The sequence below is a fragment of the Dipteris shenzhenensis genome, chromosome 5 (genome assembly GCF_047967505.1).
Source record: "Dipteris shenzhenensis isolate YYH24624 ecotype China chromosome 5, Dip_SZ_1.0, whole genome shotgun sequence".
Classification (NCBI taxonomy): domain Eukaryota; kingdom Viridiplantae; phylum Streptophyta; class Polypodiopsida; order Gleicheniales; family Dipteridaceae; genus Dipteris; species Dipteris shenzhenensis.
The window spans coordinates 1,850,693-1,872,212 of record NC_141600.1 but is presented as its reverse complement, the minus strand read 5'-3'; the positions used below and the strand labels follow the sequence as shown (position 1 = coordinate 1,872,212).

The 21,520-nt window shown below is 47.5% G+C and overlaps 1 protein-coding gene across 1 annotated transcript in view; it reads right to left on the bottom strand.

Annotated features, from left to right (window-relative positions):
- LOC147901480 (MRG family protein) overlaps positions 1-21,520 on the bottom strand; it is a 74,028-nt gene that overhangs the window by 31,620 nt on the left and 20,888 nt on the right. Inside the window, exon 6 of the mRNA XM_087374764.1 lies at positions 3,584-3,624. Coding sequence (XP_087230890.1) covers positions 3,584-3,624 — 41 coding nt within the window. The remainder of the gene's footprint in view (positions 1-3,583; positions 3,625-21,520) is intronic.

The window sequence follows — 21,520 nt, the reverse complement described above, 5'->3', positions numbered from 1 at the left end:
CTAAACGTGATAGGGCTCCTGCTAGCTACTGGCACTGGTGTGGTCTTGAATGAGGGACTATAAAGACTGGTCTGTGATTTGCAAACTCGACAGACTGGTCTGCGATTTACGAACTCGATTAACAGACTGGTCTGTGATTTACAAACTCGATCTGAGCCTATAAAGGCTGCTGCAAATAACTCCCGTATTCACATATGGTTTGTGAGCTTACAGACAAGATCTTAGCCTATAAAGACTACTGCAGATCCCTATTTCTGTTATGGGCCGGCAGCAGACTTCCCTGACCTACCACATCAGCATCTGCGCCTGCAGCACTGACAACATGCGCTTGGTCGTGCTTGCTCTGCCACATCAATAGGCCATATAGTCTCTATTGTTCTTGTCCTGCTGTTGTCCTAACCTGTACTGCTGCTATACCTGTCTGGGGGCTACAATGTGCTGCAACGCTGCTAGCAAGGCAGCCATGCCATGGGCTGCAGATGTCCATGACATCCCCTTTTGCTAAAACTGGAACAAATGATATAACTGAAGACCCCATATCCAAGAACTGACTCTACCTGCAGCTGGTGCCAGGTCATTGATAGACCAATACTAAGTTCTTGTGGCTCAATTGGGATACCATGTGAAGCACCTGGGCCTTCCCATCAGTATGTTGCACTGCAATGGTGCAATCCTGCCAATTGACTACCTCTTGATTGTCGATAAGCCATGGTGCACCTCATATGATGTCTATAACTAGGTGACAATGAAGGCCCGCTTCTTTGCTACCCCATTGACGCGAAGCTCAACATCCTATGCTATAGCAACCTGATGCTAGGCACTCCAATATGCATTGTGAAGTTGAAGCAGTGTTGCTAACTACACTGGTGGAAGATGGAGCTTAGTGGCGATGGACTCGTCCAACAAGTCCACTAATTGCCACCATCAAAGAGGATAGTGACCTTTTTGCTTGCGACCTGTCCACAAAACATAAGAAGGTCTCTTTCTGCTGAGTTTCCGCCACTGCGAGACTTCTCCCGAGGTTGTGGCAAATCTTGATGGAAGGGAAGTTGCATGCGCTATCAGGATGCAAATGGAGGCAATGCCACTTATCGTGGCCGTGCACAAAACACAACATAGTGCAATTTCAATCTCATGATAGTCACTCATAAGGTTGAAAACCATAAACTCCATCACACATAACAGGGACTAGCTACTATGACATCCCCACTGACGTCATCAGCGCCCAACAGTGGGTGTAGACCATAGTATAAAAATATGCGCTCAAACATACAAATCTACACACCCACACATACTTGAGCATCCATTTATACAACGTCTTCGTACGGAGTTTATGTCGGGCCTCGGCACTCCGGAGGTGAAGGGTAGACTCAGTCATGACGAAGGCTAACACTAAAGGAGAAGGCTAATCAAAAAGTAGTCCAAAATCTCTTCATTCAAGCTACAACTGCTTGTGAAATCTACACAATTTCATTTTAGTCTCTTCCAAACGAGCATTTAAATCTAGTTGATAGGGCAACGCACCATTTAAGGCTCGAACCTTGGCCAACTCACTTGCCTTTGACTTAGTTGTGCTCTATTGAGCTCCTCGGGTACCCATACTTTTGTCCCTTTCAGCTTATGGGACTAGCAAATCAGCCTGTGGCTAAAAGTAAGTACCACGTGGGTCCCAACTTGATCAATGCGCTTTACATCATCTTCATCTTTGCCATCTTCTGGCCAATGAACACTTGGGACTGCCGCCTTAATCTGTGCAAAGGTCTCAGACAATGAGTTTCCTCGTTGTGCCAGCCATCTAGTATCCTGACGATCTTGATTTTCAGAGCATTCACACCCCTGGCCCTTCGTACCCGCTTCTATGGTAACCCCTGTCTTTATTGATTGAACTCCTGCATTAATCCTATCCTTGACAGTAGAAACCAACTAAGGAGTAAGTGGACATGCCTTCCATTTCTGTATTGCCTCATCTATCACTGCTTGCTTCCTGGGCCCTTCCAGATCTTGTAGTCATGATTCCGTGGCTCTCGAATCTCTTGCTGTAACTGAAAAATCTGTTCTTGAGGTCTGGTAATGAGTCGATCTTGCTTCTGATACATCTTTGTGCGTGGAAAGGGGATGTGTGTAACAATTGCAGAATAGGAGATTCTATTCAATGGAGTCAAGGCAGGGGAGTTCATGACATTCAACATTTTGGAGGAGCCTGCCTGCTCCATATTACTTGTACCCCCTAGCTAGAGCTAACCATTCGGGCTGGGCTGAGGGTTCAGCCCAAATGGGGTTTGGGAGGGCAAAATAGGGTTGAGGGAAGTTGATGGAGGAGATCAAAAGGAAGCGAGAAGGAGGGAGCTAAACAGTCAGCTGAGGAAGAGGCACAGGTGGAGGGAGAAGCAGCAGCAGGTGAAGGAGCAGCTGAGGCTACAAGGGAGGCGACGGAGAGGCTACAGGAGAGCTATGGGAGAGTGCACTAAGAAGGGGGAGGTCGACCGACGGGGAGGCTACGTGAGAGCCTAGAGGTGACTTGACGGGAAGGCTACGTGAGGTCATGCATAAAAGACCACATCATGGATACTCATGGTTATGCTAGCTACTATCTTTGCTGTTAAGGTTGGGGCCTGGCAATCACCAGAATACACCTTTATACAACCATCGGTCCCTCAATGAAGAAGACATACATGTTGGTCCCCAAGGGCTATGCTGAGGCTATGGGACTGTTCAATGGCTAAGGCTATGCTAGTTGCTTTGGGTCTGAGGTTAGCTGTAGGGAATTGTACCCATGACGGGATAGTACATGTAGAAGCTAGGGCTCTCGTAGGACTGCTCCTAGCTGTACGGACTGCTACTGTTGCTATACTGGCTGCTGGAGCTGCTGGGGATCTTGCTAAGGCTACTCTGGGGACCCGGATTGATCTGAGCTACCCCAACCTGCCATGTGGCAGTTGGAACTGGCTTTCAACCTGTACCAGCAACTGTACCTGCAATTGACATCAGCAACTTGCTCCTGTACCTGCAGATGATGTCAGCATGTTGCAGATGATCTCAGCAATCGACGGCTCTTGCATGACTGCCTACTGTCCTGATATGTCTGCTATTGGGGCTGCAGGATGTTTGTAAAGCTGCCAGCAAGGCAGCCATGCCATGGGCTTGCAGATGCCCATGATAAGGACATATGATCTCACCCTAGCTTCTTCTTTGGTCCAGACCTCAAGCTTCGGGGTACTGAACCTATGGCTGGGTGGTGAGCTTGCTAGCTCAACCTTTAGGGTCCTGTTACCTAATGGCTATTTGTTATTAGTTTGATTTTTCCAGGTCTGCCACTCGTATCACTGGTTGCTACCTAGCAAACTAGAGGTCACCTAGAGATGTAGCCTGATGATCACCAAAACACCTCTTAGCACCCCGCCAATAAAGGAGCTGTGAGGTGACACGATTGTCAATATCCTTGGTTTAGTTCCAAATTTATGTTCATAAAAATATGCCTCGATAAGTCTTGAGCAAATCACAAGGTCTTTTGCACAAACCGACCTTACAAATGATAACATTTCATAAAAAATCACAAAGCAGGGAAAGAGAAGGTAAGGCAAACCTCAACACCTGAATCTGCTTTGCGCTTTTTCCCTCTTGTCACTGCAATTTTCAACCAAACAAAATAAAAGTATGAGGAGTTAAAGTGAACAAATGATACCATGCATACAACTTGGAGTTGCATCCAGCACAAATTGACATGTATGATCGTTAGAATATCAGGGATTCAAACTTTTGGCATCTTAAACTTACGAATATACTCTGCCTTCTACTTCAAATGTTAAAAATTGTAGCCGGTGCTTTGTGCTTCCAACTCCTACAACCTGAACTAAGAGTGCTAACGGAAAGATAAGACCAGAGGTCATGAAATGGATACTTTAAAAACCTGTGCTTTCACATTTAAATAGGTCAAACTGTACCATTAGATAAATGATTGCACATGACAGACAACTATGTATGCAGTCAGGCATATGAAATTATTCATAAAAATCATTTATCTGCTTTGGTTTCTGTTTGGACTATTTTTAAAACCATAGGGAATTCCTGAGCTAACTGCTTTTGGTTTTCTCAAGCCCTTACAAGTCTAAACAAATAAATTCCTATTCAACAGCTACTTTATTCGCCTCCATTTTAGATGCTTCCACAGGTGTCCTTCTGGAAACTATGCATAACCTAAACCTTGATGTGACTTATCAGAACTAAACCACATGCAAAATCTACATCCAATACATGTGCAAGGTGCTTTTGGAATCCCTTCTTAAAAGGGTCATCTCACATTTGGGAGAAGATCATCAACATTGCCTGCAAACACTACATCCAATACCTTTAAAGATATACCTTGATATTGTTTATTTTTTCCCAGAGAAAAGAAACTCCTATTAATGCTTTAAAAACACCGTGTACAAACAGCTTCCGCAACAAGCTGCAGATGGTAAGTACAGGAAAGAAAAAAGGTGGCCAGCTATAGGAAAGCCAGCCTAATTCCGGGTCTCCTAGCTCACTGCCTAGAGAGACTCCAAAACAGGAGTTAGCAACCAAGGTGGTGGTCTATACATCCAGCGAATACCCCTCACGGAAAGGGTGTGAAAGATTCCCACAGGCCAGGCCTTGCAGAAACGCTCCCGCCTTACGGCAGTCGCTCTCGAACCTGGACTACCCTGCTCCCAATTGGCACGCAAGGTGGAAATGATGTCCTGCCAAATGGCAACTAGGATACTCGACGGGGAGACCAGCTGGCCTCCCATCACCCGACTGCACCGAGCGACGCAGATGTTCAAAGCAGTAATGCTGCACAGAGTCTCCCAAACACTATCCATTCGTAAGGTGCATCGTAGATCTCTATCCGAGAGACCTGCTGTCCATGAATCCTGTACACCAATGAGACTGGATCAATCGAGAAGCTATGTCCTCTCTCCGTGAGCCAACTGCCATCCCCAAGTGAAATCCCTCTGCATCCTCTGTGTGTACTGACCACGATCCTAAGGGAGGCCAGCTACATCCTCTGTGCCACTGGGCATCCTCAAAGGCAGTGGGGAATCGTCTCCAAAACCCCTTCTGCACAGCAGATACATCTGCCATCTATCTGCATCTGCTCCAGCTGAGAGCCAATGGGCAGATGCCAGACTCCCATGAGCCAACAACTAGAAAAATATGAGATCTTGCATGGTCGCAGTCAAGTCAAGAGACAAGGCCAAAAACAAGAGATAACCTCTCTCGGGACATCCTACTCAATCCAATGTCGTTCCCTCGAGGGGGTCCACATTACTACCTCGAGCTGTAGGCGGCAGCCAATGCGAGTCGTATAAGGAGACCTCCTCCACCCTATCTGATTGCCCTACTCGGGCTGGCCAGCACCACTCCCCCGGATCCCTCTAGATGTCAAAGAGAGTCTGCCCTCCCAGAGCCATAGGCCTGCTCCTTCCATGGTCGATAAGACTATGGTGGGGTCTATGTACCAAGGCCTGCCCAAGCGGCCCACTATCCTGACCCTCTGTCACTCCAAACCCTCCAAGGCTGCCTCTGCCTTTATCATCCAGCTCTTCTAGTCTAGAGAGGAGGCCAAAAGCCGGAGATACCCTCTCTCGGGACATCCTGCTCACAGAGAGGTCTACCCTCCCAGAGCCACAAGCGCGATACTGCTCCCTCCGGGGTCGATAAGACTATGCTGGGGTCTATGTACCGAGTCCTGCCTCAATCTCCGCCATCAGGATGCTTGGCCCCCTCAAGTGAGAGAGGCCTTGCGTTCTGGCCTCTACCTCCCTGGGGAGCTGTCTCCAAGACCAGAAGGATTTGGCTAGTCCACTGTCCTATTGTGCCCATCCAATGTGAGTCCACTAACCTAGCATGTGTCCCTGGGTGCCATATGAGTGGCTGTCTCTCAAACTCCTCCTTGCACAATGGGCTGGCCCAAATGAGGCCCCTCGCTAATCTATGCCACACTCTATAAAGGCTCCTCAGCAATGGAGAGCCTTTCCTAGTCAAGGAGCCTCGTAGAAGATCCACCTGAAAGACTGTTGCCACTGACCTCCTGAGCAAGGGGCATTCCCGAGAAGCCCCCTCTGAAGGAGGAGCTTCCAAGGTTCCACTCCTAAGGTGAGGCCTCATACCACCAACTTGCCCAGTAGAGCTCTGCTCTGCATCTCTAGGTCAATGAAGCTAAGTCCACGCTGCGCCTGCAACATGATCACTGTCTGCCAAGCTACTCTAGCTCTAGTGTTACGCATCCCATCCGATCCTAACCACAAAAAGTTCTACACCAAACGTTTTAACTACCCCATGAAACCCCGATCGGAACACCAGCAGAAGGCGATGTATCAAAAGGACCTGGTTTACCACCAACACTCTATCTGCTAGTGAGAGTTTGGCCTAGCTCCTGTACAAGAGCTTGTGCTGGACACACTCTAGAACTCGGACGACGAGCTGCTGCTCTGCCGAAATATCAATGCCAACGTGGCAGCCGCAAGTACCTCGATGTCTCTCCCCTTGAGATCCAACGAAAGCCAAAACCAACCCCCCGTCTTGAGCCTCCTAGACCTCCTCTCCTCGTGTGAAGAAACCAACAGATTTGGTCCAGTTTATGCGAGCTCCGGAAGCCTCACAATAACTAGACAACGCCCCTCCGATCCTCTATAGATTGGATGTTGAACCCTCCAAGTACAAGGCTGTATCGTCTGCAAACTCTAAAGCTCCTCCTCTCGGATTGGGAGCCTCATCCCTGTGAGGCCGAGTGCCTAAGAGAGCAGAAAGTAACCTAATGCCTCCACTACGAAAAGAAAGAGGTAGGGGGCAAGAGGGCAGCTATGGCTCACTAAACAAGAAAGAGGAAAGGCATCTCCTATATGTCTCCCAATGATCACCTAGCTGGAGCTGCCCACATAAAGGGCAAAGACCCCTCTAATCCATCCCTCTAAGAAGCCAAGTCTTTTACAATGGTACCCTCCAAAAAGGACCACTCTACTCTTTAATACGCATCCAAGAGAAGGATGGCTAAAAGCTGTGACTCTTCCCTAGACTAGTCTATTGACTCCCAGAAGGTCAAGATGTTCTCTAGAGACCAAACCTATCTATGTCTCACGGATGATGTCTGGTAAGTGGGGTCTCAACCGCAAGCTCAAGACCTTGGCCAAGATCTTGTAAGCTATGTCGAGCAAGGTGATTGGTCTCCATTGGCGAATAAATGATCTATCCCCTCCCTTCGAAATCAAGTAGATCTAGCCTTTGCTCAAAGACTGTGGAAGGGAGCCTGAATCATGTGTTCCCAGAAGCACTTGAAGAAGCTCGGAGTCAGACCATCCTCTCGGAGCACTTCTGGGTCGGTAGGCCCTACAAGGCTTCCCAAAGCTCCTCATCAGTGAAAGGCGCCTATAATTGTCTGCTCAAGCTCTACATGACTAATCTGAAGGAACCTGCTTCCACACTGCCTCACGAGCTAGGAGAGTCGTAGGTGACTCTTCCTACGATTGAAACAACTGTCGGTAGAAGTCTATGGTCAGCTCAAGGTCTCCTACAAGTCCGTGTGCATCTATCCATGCGAGTCGCTAGAGCTGGAACCCTGCAAACCATGGTCCTATGGTTTGAAAGAACTGACTGGTCATCATGTTCCCCTACTGGACCCATCTGAGTCGAGAAGTGATATGAGAACTCAGCTCTATGAACCTCCATATCCTGTAGTTTCTATCATGCACACTCCAATCCTGCTCCTGAAGAGCATGTCTCCATCTAAGGGACTAGGATTGGAGCACTGGGCTTAGAGAAAGTCAACTGCGTCGAAGAATCAAATATTGTGGTGGCTAACTACACGCATGGTCGTGAAGCCCATGCACGTTCAAACTCACCATAGTCTAACTCATGAGGATGGGGCGGTAGAGAACAAGGCTTGCTTATGCATGGGGGCCTGCTTCAGGAAAACAGAATTCTATAACTTCGAAGGGAGTTCGAAAGGAGAGAATCCATGTCCATGCGCCGTCGTACCAAAGTCACCACGGGCTCAATACCTACCCTCCGTGCCCAGTATATCATGAAAGAAACATCTACTCCAAATCGCCACACTATTGAAGCATCTAGTAATGGGGCTGAGTAAGTGGGACCTCCTACCGCCAAGCATGATCCCGACCAGATGCCAAGCTGAAAGTGCGCTAAAGCACCATGGACGAGCCACGGATCAATCCCCTATGGCTGGCTCGCTTGATGCTTCTTCCTCATGTGCTTCTTCTAGATCTAGCTCTGATCCCCTGCCCTTGAGCAAGCACAGGCTGAGCTTGCTCCGCCGACCTCTCCTCCACGACAGCAAGTTAGCTCCCCTGGCATGCAGGACACTGCCTCCTCACAAACCTTCGGGAAAGGAAAAGCATCTGCTCAGCCTCCAAGTCATTGCCTATGTGTTGGGCCTCCGTTGCCGAGAGAGTGACAAGCAACAGGTATAGCATGCAGTCCAGTCCCTCCAGGACAAGGCGCTTGTGGGTAAATTTGTGAGCCTCATGCCTACACGGAGACAGGTGTGAGAGTGGATCCAGGCGAGCTTTACATTAGAGGGCAACCACATCCAAGAGGTCACCATCTATGGATGAGGTGTTTTCCTCATCCAATTGAGCTCCCCTCACACCACCTCGACACTTGTGGAGCAGAGCCCCATTCTCCTTGGCCCACACCTTGTCTACCTCTTTCCCTAGTATCATGTCACCACAATGTAAATACCCTAAGTCAAAGTACCGTTGACCATTTATTTGATCATAATTAAAGAGTTTTATATGTGTTAATTATGGTCAAAGAATTCTTTTAATGGTCAAAGGATTGACTACGGTCAAAGATACTTGACTCTAGTCAAGTAAACCTGACTTCGGTTGAGGAGACTTGGTTTATTACCAAGAGGGTTAATTGCGGTTAACCAAAGAACCACAGAGCTGACTACGGTCAGAGAGTGTTGACTTCGGTCAACAAGACTTGGCATGCGCAAAGAGGGTTAACCACGGTTAACAAAGATGTGCCAACTTCGGTTGGAGAGACTTGGCTATAATTAAGGCGCCTCGACCCTTGGTCAAAGCTCCTTAATTATAATCAAGAGTGTTGACTCCGGTTAACCAGAGAATAAATATATATTTTTATATTTGTTAGGTGTGCACACGTGTTCAGTGGGGACGCCCACCGTGACTAGAATTAGTCCACAATGTGTTATTTGCATGCAAAAGCGCTAACAATTAATGGGTGCCATGGTGGTGCGCTTTAATTAATTGTTGGAAGAGTTATTTTTCCTAAGCGCTACGCGAGCCTAACAAGCATCTAGGAGGCGGTTCAAATTTAAAGCTCCATGTAGATCTCGTATGTCATGGCAAGATTGATTGCTATACAATACTAAATGGAATTGAAAAAGAAAGAATAAATGTCTCTTTCTTTGGTAGATTTCTTAATTCTCTCTCAAAAGAAAAGATCCATAGAGATAAAGATTTCCTTTAGATACTCACATAGTGACTAACAAAATAGTCATAAAGAAGAAGAACACTCTAAAAAAAGATGAAGCTTCAAATGAAAACTACTCTCTCTTGGTAGCTTAGAATGATGAGACTTATTGAAGAAAATAAAGGAAAGGACATGGTCTATGAGAATAACTCAATATAAGTGGAAGATGCCTCAAAAATGACTTAACAAGAGTAAGGGCTTACACTCATGAAATGAGTGTTTGAGCACCATAAGATATGATTATAGATACCATGATAGAGGATCAGGGAGAGAGAAGAGTGCACAAAATATGACTTGTTGTTTACTATATGGTATCGCTAAGAAAATCAAATATACTACATCCCCTAGAATTGAGGTTAGGCTTTGTCCCATGTACCCTATCTCTAACTTAGTCTAAATTTTAGACAAGTGGCATGTTGCCAATTTTGAAATGAGCTTGAAGCTCTTGTAATGAATGATTCACGTTTTGGATTTTTTGGGGATGTATCAGACAGCTCTACGCTGAACTCTTGTAACACATTCTCTTCAAGAAATAAAATACCTTCGGGGGGGTCCATGTTGTCCTGGATCCTAGCAGTGTGTAGAGAGAGAGAGAGCTTTACTGAGTATTTCTGCAGTGAATTCAGAGTGCGAGGATCTGTAGAGAGAGAACCAGTGAATTGCATTGGTATTAGAGCACAGCTATACTGTCTTCTTAGACAGTGACGATCCAAGGAATTGATGCGTGATGATGAGGGCGCACGATATTTGAGCCTGCGCAATAAGATTGGCATATGGGAGGCTTCCTAGTTCGTTCTCCTTATGCTAGTCCTTGGGTGACGATCTAAAGTTTAAAGGCTGTGACGACCCAACAGAGTTTACTTCTACCCGGTACTATCTACTATGCACGGGGCCCTGCAACTAAATAGCAAAGGAAAGATTTCCGTCGAACGGCGAAGGGGTATCAGGGTATAATATTTCCGTCGAACGGCGAAGGGGTATCGGGGAGGTCATTGCGCTGCACACAGAAGGCTCTAGCGAGGCACGACGCACGATGGTTTTTGAGGCGTGATGCACGATGTCAACCAGCCAAGTGAAGGTGTGAAACCTTAGGCTTACGTGGCAGCCGGGAGGATCTTTGCTGATGTGGCCAGGGTGTTCAGGCAAGGTGTACACGTGGTGCTGACGTGGCAGCCAGCAGGTCCAGACGTGCGATGATGATGTGGCGCTGATGTGGCAGCCAGCAGGTCCACACGTGCGATGATGATGTGGCAACGCATGCAGCTGACGTGGCCTTGACACGTGGTAGGTGCTGATGTGGCAGGGCTGACAGGAAGCTGATGTGGCACTGACATGTGGCAGATAGGCAGCTGCTGATATGGCAGCCAGCTGGACTGCTGAGATGGCAAACCAATGGTTAAGTTAACCCTGGTACAGTTGATTCCTGGTTGGTTGACCCGTGGTTAGTGAAACCCTGGTTAAGTTAACTACAGCTAGTTAACTCTGGTTAGTTGAACCAGTACCCAGTTAGTTCAACATTGGTCCAGTTAATCTGGCCTAACCAGACCAGTCTGGTTGGTGTAACTTGGAACTTCTCACAGTTCCACAGACTATCAGTCTAGTTAGTCTAGTTGCAGACTAACCAGACCAGAACCAGTCAGTCTGGTTAGAGTAACTAGCCAATTACTCCATCTGGTTACTGTTCTTTTCCACACCAAAAAAAAAAGGGGACAGTTGCAGAGACTGTTTCTGCTAGCAGATTTCACCTGCCTGTCAGACTTTTACTGTCAAAAAAGCAGAGAAAACAGGGATTTGCAGAAAAAGAGTATGCATGCCTTTGAGCAGTGAAAAGAGGGAAAAACATATGCTTTTTGAAGCCATCTGCAGCAGCCAGAAAAAGGGCAATATAGTTGTTGATGCTTTGGCAACTGTGTGGGTATATGCCTTGAATTGACAGCCAGTACTGGCATAGATTGTGAATGCAAGACACCTCTTGTTGAGGTAAATTTTCTCTTTGAAAAGCAAAGGAAGCGTGCATCAGTTGCATACATAGTGTGTGTGAGAAACTTGCAGACATAGTGTGTGTGAGAAACTTGCAGATCTCAAACAAGTTGTAAGAAGATGGCTCAATCACCTATCCAGTGGGATTCACAAGATAGGGATGCGCATCCAAATCAGAGAAGTGTGCAACAAACTCAGCAAGAATTTGAGCAGATGGTACGCACTCGTATACAAGAGATGGAAAATCTCAGAAAGGATACAAGGGCTCAGCATTTGTTTCAAACAGAAGCTATGCCTAATGCAGTATATGACGTGCCAATGCAAGAGGCACACTCTCGTGTACAGCCAGAGAAAGAGAGATCTCATAGGGGACGGTCTCATAGCAGGAAGAGATCGAGGCATCATCACCGATCTCCTAGTCCATCACCGTCTACCTCGAGTTCGACTTCTGTATATTCTTCTTCATCAGATAAACCATCAAGGAAAAGAAGGAAACACAAGAAGTCTAGGAAGAGAGAGTCTTCCAGAGAGACCAAGGAATTCAAAGAGGGAGGTAAATCTATCAAGTTTATGACCTACAATGGACAGTATGGTCATACAGACAAAGCATTGCAGTTCATCAGGTAGTTTGATGCTGCATTCGGTACAGAAAAGCTTTCAGAATCCTCCAAGTTAAGAATGGTTAATTTGCACTTGACAACAACAGCTAGTGCATGGTGGAGTGCACAGACTACAGATGGGTCAGCCCCAAAGAAGTGGAAGGACTTCAAGAAAGCCTTCTACCAGCAGTTTATGCCTAAACAGTTTAGAGACCATGTTCTTCAAGATTGGGACAGTTTGCATATGGATGCAGGAGATACAGTGGATGTGTACAACCAAAAGTTTTGGGATGCTTATTTGCAGGTTGCACCTTTCAAAAAGATCTCCAAAGGAACCCAAATGAGAAAATACAGAGCAGGTCTCACTCCAAGAATCCAGGCAGTAGTGAATGCTTTGGGGGCAAAGAACATTCAATACCTTATGCATTCAGCTTCAGTAGCTAGTCTTGTGCCATTACAAGATCCATCCACGGTACTATCCTTGCATGCAGGACGTGCCGAAAGAAAGAAAACTGATTTTTCAAAATCAGAAAAGAAAGAGTACCCCAAGGTTGAAAAGAAAGGGTTTCAGCCTCAGAAGCCGAGGGGTACTCAGTTTTCAAAGGCTTGTAAAGGCAAATCTCCATTCACCCCTGAACAGATAGCTGAATTCTGTAGAGATGGGAAATGCTTCAAGTGCGGCAAAGAAGGGCATGTGGCTGCCCAATGCCCAGAAAAGCCCTCAACTTCGAAGGGAAAAGAGGCAGAGAAGCCACGAGGACTGCAAAAGCCAATGGCAGGAGGAATTCCTGACATATTGAGTCATGTTTCAAACCCAGAAGAACGAGAATTGCTGCTATCATGGGGCAAAGTCAGAGACCAGCAAGCGCTAATTTTATTTGATCCAGGGGCCACTGATAATTTCATATCAGAGGACTTAGCCCTGAGGCTCGGAATAAAGACGGAGGAGTTGGGCAGGGCTTTGGATGCCGATCAGATGTTCTGTGGGAATCATGTGCCAGTCACTCCCTTGATAGGGAAGCTCCGTCTTCATGTACAGAGTTATGTGGATCAAGACTTCTTCATTTCTCCACTGAAACATCATGATGTAGTCTTGGGAATGCCTTGGTTTCATCGCAAGGCAGTGAAGTTGACTCTTCTTGAAAGAGTGCTAGAGTTTGTGCATAGGGGGAAAAATCAGCGTTTAGTTGCCAAGAATAAAGGGGACACTATCCCCATTGTATCTGATGTTACATGTGGTAAAGCAATAAAGTCTGCAATTTATGCGTACATGGTTTTTGTAAAAGAAAAAGAGAATGATATGCATGCTGAAATGAATGATGCAGACAAAGATAAGTTTCAGTTTCTTGTAAACTTTAAAAATTGCTTTTCCGATGCTTTGCCAGGGGAGTTACCCCCAGAGAGACCAGAAGATCATCAGATAGAGTTAATGCCTGGTAGTGAGCCACCAAACAGACCACCTTATAGAGTCAGTGCGACTCAGAGAGAGGAGATTATGGCTCAGGTACAGGACTTGCTGTCCAAAGGGTTGATTCAGCCCAGCTCGTCTCCTTTTTGTTCCCTTGTACTGCTAGTATAGAAGAACGATGGTTCATTCCGTATGTGCGTTGATTATCGCGCACTCAACAAAATGGCCATCAAGAATAGATTCCCTATTCCGCGCATTAATGATGTGCTGGATCAGTTAAATGGAGCTTCAGTTTTCAGGAAGATAGACTTAAAGAGTGGCTATCACCAAGTGAGGATACAGCCTCAGGATGTGCACAAGACAGCATTCCGCACTACATTCAGGTTGTATGAATACTTAGTGATGCCTTTTGGGTTGACAAATGCTCCAGCCACATTCAATAGAATGATGGATCGCATCTTCCGAAAGTACATGCATTTCACGGGTACTTTCTTTGATGATATCCTAGTCTTTTCAAAGACAGAGGAAGAGCACAGGGAACATCTTGCTATAGTGTTTCAAGAGCTGAGAAATCATCAGCTCTATGCAAACAGCAAGAAAAGTGAATTCTTCTTGGAAGAAATCCATTATCTGGGGCATATAATATCCAAGAATGGGATACAGATGGATCCAGCAAAGATCCGTGCCATTCAGGAATGGCCAGAGCTGAAAACTATGCATGAAGTTCGAAGTTTCCTAGGCCTGTGTTCTTACTACAGAAAGTTTATCAGGCATTTTACTGATATCGCAGCTCCATTACATGACCTTACTAAGAAAAATGCAGCCTTCACATGGGGAATATCACAAAAGAAAGCATTCAATACACTCAAGGAGAAGTTGACTACAGAGCCTATTCTTGTAGTCCCAAATCTTTATCAACCTTTTGATGTTGATTGCGATGCTTGCGGAGAGTGTGTTGGGGCTGCATTACATCAGAATGGACATGTAGTAGCCTACGAGAGCCGAAGATTGCATGATGCAAAAAGATATCTGGGAATCTATGAGAAAGAGTTATTGGCTGTAATTCATGCCATCCATACATGGAAGCATTATCTTTTGGGTGCAGATTTTACTGTTAAAACAGATCACCAAAGTCTGAGATACTTTTTGACTCAGACCAAGCTTTCCGAGAAGCATATGAAATGGGCAAATATGCTGTCAATGTATCATTTTCAGATTGTCCATACCCCAGGAATTCGGAGCAGAGTGGCAGATGCCTTGTCCCGAAGACCCCAGGTCAATAATGTGACTATTGCTTATCATCAGGACCTAGAAGGCATGAGGGAGCAATATGCTAGTGATGCAGATTTTGGTGAGATTTTACAGCAAATGCAAGAGGGGCAATCCACCAGTCACTATTCCCTGAAAGATGGGTATCTAATGAAAGATGATTGCCTATGCATCACCCAGGAGATGAGGAAAAAGATTTTGGAGGAATGCCATGCACCTCCCTATGCTGGACATAGAGAAATTACAGCAACAACTCTAGCACTAGAGAGGTATTTCTTTTGGCCAGGGATGCGGAAAGATATATATCAGTTTGTTACTGAATGCCTTATGTGTCAAAAAGTGAAGTATGACAGACGGAAGGCACCTGGCCTACTTATGCCTCTTCCCGTGCCTCAGGCACCATGGGAAAGTATTACAATGGACTTTATTTTTGATTTGCCAAGATCAAAGTCAGGAAATGATGGGATTTGGGCTATCATTGATAGATTCAGCAAGCAAGCTCATTTCATTCCGGTTCGCAAAACCATAAAGGCAGATCATATGGCTAAGCTTTTCATGGCACAGATCTTTAAGCATCATGGTATGCCTAAGTCCATTGTTAGTGATCGAGATCCCAGAATGACCAATCTATTCTGGAGAGCTTTATTTGATAACATGGGGACGAATTTGAATTTTTCTTCTTCTTTCCATCCCCAGACAGATGGTCAAAGTGAAGTAGCAAATTCTACAGCATTAGATATGCTGAAATGCTACGTGGGTGACCAAGGTTCAGATTGGGAAAAGTACCTACCATTGGTAGAGTTTGCTTACAATAATACACTGCACGGCTCTACACGGAAAGCCCCCTTTGAGGTCATATATGGGAAGGTGATTTTGCCACCTATATCGAGGACCAAAGATGAAATATTTGCAGCTGATCAGTTTGTGAGAGACCTCCAGACAGCTTACAGCCAAGTCCGGACAGCAATCGAAAGGTCTCAAGAGAAACATAAAAGAGCTGCAGATAAGCATAGGAGACACTTAGATCTGAAGGAATTGATTGGGTACTTTTGAAGTTTGAAAAAGCTAGGCTCCGCAAGTTTAAAGGCAAACAGAAACTGTATGCAAAGTTATCTCCCAAATACTATGGCCCTTTCAGGGTTACAGAAAGAATAAATGAGGTTGCATACACGTTAGCATTGCCAGAGCATTGGAGGATTCACAATGCATTCCATGTGAGTCTTCTAAAGAAATTCCAAGGGCCAGAGCCTACAGAACCAGTATCAGAGGATCCACCAGAAGTGGATGAGCTGGAGGAGGTCCTTCAGCCAGAGCAGATTGTGTACCATACTGTACGCAAAGGCCCTCAGGGTAAGGAGTTTTACAGGTATCTTGTAAAATTCAAGAACTATACGGCATTAGATGCCAAGTGGATGGACGAAGACATGTTATCCGATCATCCACAGCTTTTGGATGTTTACAAGGAAGCTTTTCAGCTGAGGTCAACTGAATAGAAGCCGAGGGGATGTCACCACAATGTAAATATCCTAAGTCAAAGTACAGTTGACCATTTATTTGATCATAATTAAAAAGTTTTATATGTGTTAATTATGGTCAAAGAATTCTTTTAATGGTCAAAGGATTGACTACGGTCAAAGATACTTGACTCTCGTCAAGTAAACCTGACTTCGGTCGAGGAGACTTGGTTTATTACCAAGAGGGTTAACTGCGGTTAACCAGAGAACCACAGAGCTGACTATGGTCAAAGAGTGTTAACTTCGGTCAACAAGACTTGGCATGCGCAAAGAGGGTTAACCACGGTTAACCAAGATGTGCTAACTTCGGTTGGAGAGTTGTGCCAACTTCGGTTGGAGAGACTTGGCTATAATTAAGGCGCCTCGACCCTTGGTCAAAGCTCCTTAATTATAATCAAGAGTGTTGACTCCGGTCAACTAGAGAATAAATATATATTTTTATATTTGTTAGGTGTGCACGTGTTCAGTGGGGACACCCACTGTGACTAGAATTAGTCCACAGTGTGTTATTTGCATGCAAAAACGCTAACAATTAATGGGTGCCATGGTGGTGCGCTTTAATTAATTGTTGCAGGTACTAGGAAGAGTTATTTTTCCTAAGCGCTACGGGAGCCTAACAAGCATCTAGGAGGCGGTTCGTGTGACCAAGTGCTTTGAAGACTCCAGAATGGCCCTTAGTGGCATGTAATAGGACTTAGTCTAAATTTTAGACAAGTGGCATGTTGCCAATTTTGTAATGAGCTTGAAGCTCTTGTAATAAATGATTCACGTTTTGGATTTTTCGGGATGTATCAGACAGCTCTACGCTGAACTCTTGTAACAGATTCTCTTCAAGAAATAAAATATCTTCAGGGGAGCCCAGCCCGACATGTTGTCCTGGGCCCTAGCAGTGTGTATAGAGAGAGAGAGAGAGAGAGCTTTACTGAGTATTTCTGCAGTAAATTCAAAGTGCGAGGATCTGTAGAGAAAGAACCAGTGAATTTCATATCATGGGTTCACCATGGAGGACATGGATACGACACACCATGTTCCACGGTTTTCGATTACAAGCCGCTTCCCAGGGATCCCCAAGGAGTATCGAGCCATCCTCTCTTCCATTGGTCGGGCATTTGACACAGTGTTCGAGTCCCCGCCAAAGACGACTGCCTCCATCCTAGCAAATGATGGAGTCCCCAAGATCAGACTAATGGTGGAGAGCTCGGAGTCCCTCCCAGAGCTGATCCTTCTCGAGACCCTGGAAGGAGGCACACTTCACCAGATGGTGGAGATCTCTGGGCTACCAGGCCAGTGTCTTCGTTGCAGTCAGATGGGTCACCTCGCCAGAGATTTTGCCCCCGTGACCACCCTCGTGCGTCTTCCCCCCCTCCTCCACAAAGTAGGCAGAGTCAACAAGCCCGAGTTCAACACCCTCTCAGGCAGGAGCAACAAGAGTCCCAGACCCCATGGGTTACCCCCTCAGAAGGGAACTGGACACAAGTTCAAAAGAAAAAGAAACCAAGCAAGCAGGCGCGCAAACGCCACAGACAGAGGGCCAACCGCAGGGAGAGGGACAAGGTTGACCGAGAGGCCTCAAAAGAGGAACAACAGGAGTCGCCTCCCCCGACAGCAGAGGCCACTGCCCATCAAGTCGATCCTCCAGCTTCGAAAGTTCAACCTCTGCACCCATCCTTGCAACAGCAGAGAGCCCCAGAAGCTCCAGATGCGGCAATGGCGAAAGCTGCAAACGCTAGCCCGACGTGTGCCGTGAAGGAGCCAATACAGAGCCCCGACAAGCCTGATCAGCAGGGGGGGCCTATGGTCGCCCTTTTCCCTCCTCCTCCCCCTGACCCCTCCCCCTCCTCCTCTTCACTTCCCCTCTTCTCTTCACTTCCCGCTCCCTCCCCAATGTTCCCCCCCCCCCTCAGCCCCCCCCTTCTATGGTCACCCTCACTACCTGCCCCCTGTCCCCCGCGTCCCTACCTCTCACTCTCCCGCCGCCCCCCTCTCTGCTTCACTCACAGCCTCTTCCGCTTCGACACTCCTGCCATCCGACAAGGGAACGACGACGCCCCCTTCTGCTTCCTCATCGCAGTAGCAGGTCCACTTAGAGAGGGATGCTGAGGGACGAGGCTCGTCTTCCCGGCCAACAACTCCCAACTTCCAGCCTGGGCGTTCCTTATCGCAGGACTTCTGGAGGTTAGGACCCTGAAACTATCTAGAGATTCCGAACGCATACCCTTTACTCGGTGCAGTGGGATCTCAGACACACCCCGTTTGGAGATTTTCGTTTGCCTCCACAGGGTTGGAGAAGTGGTCCCCGGAGGTGTTTGACGCTATTTTGGGTAATCAAATTATGCTCATGATGGACAAGTGGATGGGACCACACGGACTAGATCTTTGGTACGCCCATGGCGCGAAGGTGAACTTTCAGCTGAGCTTCACGCACGAGGAGCTAGTGTGTGGTTTGGCGACATGAGTTATCAGATTGCCGATGGAAGCAAAGGTGGAGCAGTCACACTTATGGCCCCTCCAGACGTGCGCCGAGTTGCTCGGGATGAAAGCCTCCTTCATGATGAAGTGGGCACGAAAGATCAGTATTGAGCAGGTGTCCACCCTAGTACGACGCCGCACAAGCACTGACTACTCACCCTCCAAACCCCCGGCAAAATCACACAAGGCAATCTTTCTAGGACAGGCACCCACTCACAGGAGAGCCTTGTTCCCGACTCCCCCGTCCTCATGAGCTGGACCATAGTGAGCTAGAACGTACACGGGCTGCACGACCGTGTTCGTAGTCAACTGCAATACCTGTTGCTCCAACAGGAGTTGCAGAGGGCAGTGGTAGGGCGGGCAATGGACATCCTTATGATTCAAGAGCACATGTTTTCAACAGCAGACATCAAACTACACCATCACCTTCTCTCAGGGAGAGATCCAGAGGAGTGGTCTCCCGCAGTAGGACGGAGCGGAGGGGCCTGCATCTCAGTCTCACAGACTTTGGCTCCAGAGGTCTACGATCAAGGCGAGCTCATTCTAGGACAGGCAGTTTGGATGGGAGTTCGGACGACAAAGTCCAGGATTGGATTCTTGAACGTGTATGCCCCAGCGTGTAGATAGCACCCCCCGGCTTTATGGAGGAGGCTGTCATAGTGTCTTCCGGATGTTGATTCCTGAATTGTTGGAGGGGACTTCAACAACCTAGAGTTTGGGAAGGACAAGCAGAGCGGCGCCTCGTTCTCAGAGATGCCTGCAGCAGAGCATAGCACCTGAAAGCAGTTCATTTTCATGATCAGTGGCAGAGACCCATGGAGAGAGCCAGAGTTCAGCAGGACTCCTAGCAGCCTTCTCTTCTCCTTTGGACAGAGGAGACACGATGGATTGCTCGAGAGATTAGACCGCTTCTATGTTAGGGACTGGGCATTACACAGAGGCGGTTCTATCGGGATTCTCGCAGGTGCCACGATGTGCGACCACTGTCCAGTGGTACTTCACTTGGATCAGCCCCGCCGAGGTCTCCCCCAGAAGGGAGTCTGCATTCCAGAGGACCTCTTGCAAGACGAGGAGATTCAGCAGGTTATGGCAGAGATTTGGGAGCACTCAGAGATGGCATCGAGTGAGGGCTGGGCTGCGTGGGTGGCCGATGCAATTCAGAGGAGCAGTGTGGAGCTACAAGCTCACGCCCTTAGGCGGAGGAGGACACTTCAGGAGCGAGAGCGGGCTTTGAGGAGAGACCTCCCCTCCATCGAGAGGCTCAGGGAGCAGGACTCAGTCTCTCAATGGCTTAGTGACAAATTGGAGAGCGCTCGTCTTGAGCTTCAGGACATAGAGCTGCAACAGGCTGAGTTCTCCTACCATTCCTCCCAAGCCCGATGGGTACAGCAGAGCAACAGGATGACGAAGCAGTTCTTTCATACCATTGGGCCCCGATCACAATCGGCACACAGCTACAGCGTCTTCGGGACTCACAGGGCATCATGCACACTGACTCGCAAGAGATTCTTGACATGACCACGGAATTTTACAGCCAGCTCTTTTAGACAAAGAGGATGACCCCGGCAAGTCTTGTGGCTCGATAGCTTGTTTGGGATCATGTTCCGATAGTAGTCTCGCGGGACTTATGCAGCAGACTTGAGGAGCCCTTCACAGAGGAGGAGCTCTGGGAAGCCCTCAAGGCTCTCCTGACCCAGAAGTGCCCGGGGGAGGATGGCTTGACTCCGGCCTTCTTCCGAAACTTCTGGGAGATTATCTCTACCCCCTTCCATTTAGCTTGCCAGGAGATTTTCGACACAGGCCTTCTTCCTCAGTCCTTGTGCAAGGGGTGGATCTGTTTGATCCCGAAAGGGGGAGAAAGATCAGATATTCGACAGTGGAGGCCGATCGCTTTGCTTGATACTGCATACAAGATCCTCGCCAAGGTCTTGAGTTTGCGGTTACGGCCTCATCTTACTGACATCATCCATGACACACAGACTGGGTTTGTCCGAGAGCCCAGCATCTTAGACAACATCTTCACATTCTGGGAGGCAGTGGATTGGTCCAGGGAGGAGTCACAGTCACTGGCCATCCTTCTCTTGGACTTTGAGAAGGCCTACGACAGGGTGGAGTGGTCTTTCCTGGAGGGCACTATGAGGACATGGGGTTTCTAAGGCCTACGACAAGGTGGAGTGGTCTTTCCTGGAGGGCACTATGAGGACATTGGGTTTCTCAGACAGATGGGTCAGAGGAGTTTCAGCACTATACGCAGGGAGCTCTAGTCAGCGGAGGACACACAGGTGAGGCCTTCCCTCTCTCTCACTCGGTTCGCCAAGGCTGCCCACTAGCTCCCTTCCTCATCCTGTTTGTAGCGGAGGCTCTAGGCTACTTTTTGAGATCATAGGTGGCGCGTCTCACAGGGTTGAGGCTCCCAATCAGGCAAGAGGAGGAGCTCCTTGACTCGGAGTTTGCAGATGACACAGCCTTGTATGTTGAGGGCACCAGAATGAGTCTAGAGAGAGTCAGAGGCGCCTTGGCTATCTATTGTGAGGCCTCAGGGGCACAGATCAACTAAACGAACCCATAGGCTTCCTCACGGGCTTTGAGAAGACACAGGAGATCCGTGAGTGGGGGAGTGACTTTGGTTTCAAATGGATACCGTGGGGCCAGACAACGAGATACCTCGGATGCTAGGTGGGTATTGACATTACAACAAAACAGCAGATTGCCCCGATCCTTGAGAGTGTTCGGCGCAAGTTTCTCTATTGGAGCTCGGCCAAGCTCTCGCTCGCAGGTCGCGCTTTAGTGGTAAACCAGGACCTTGC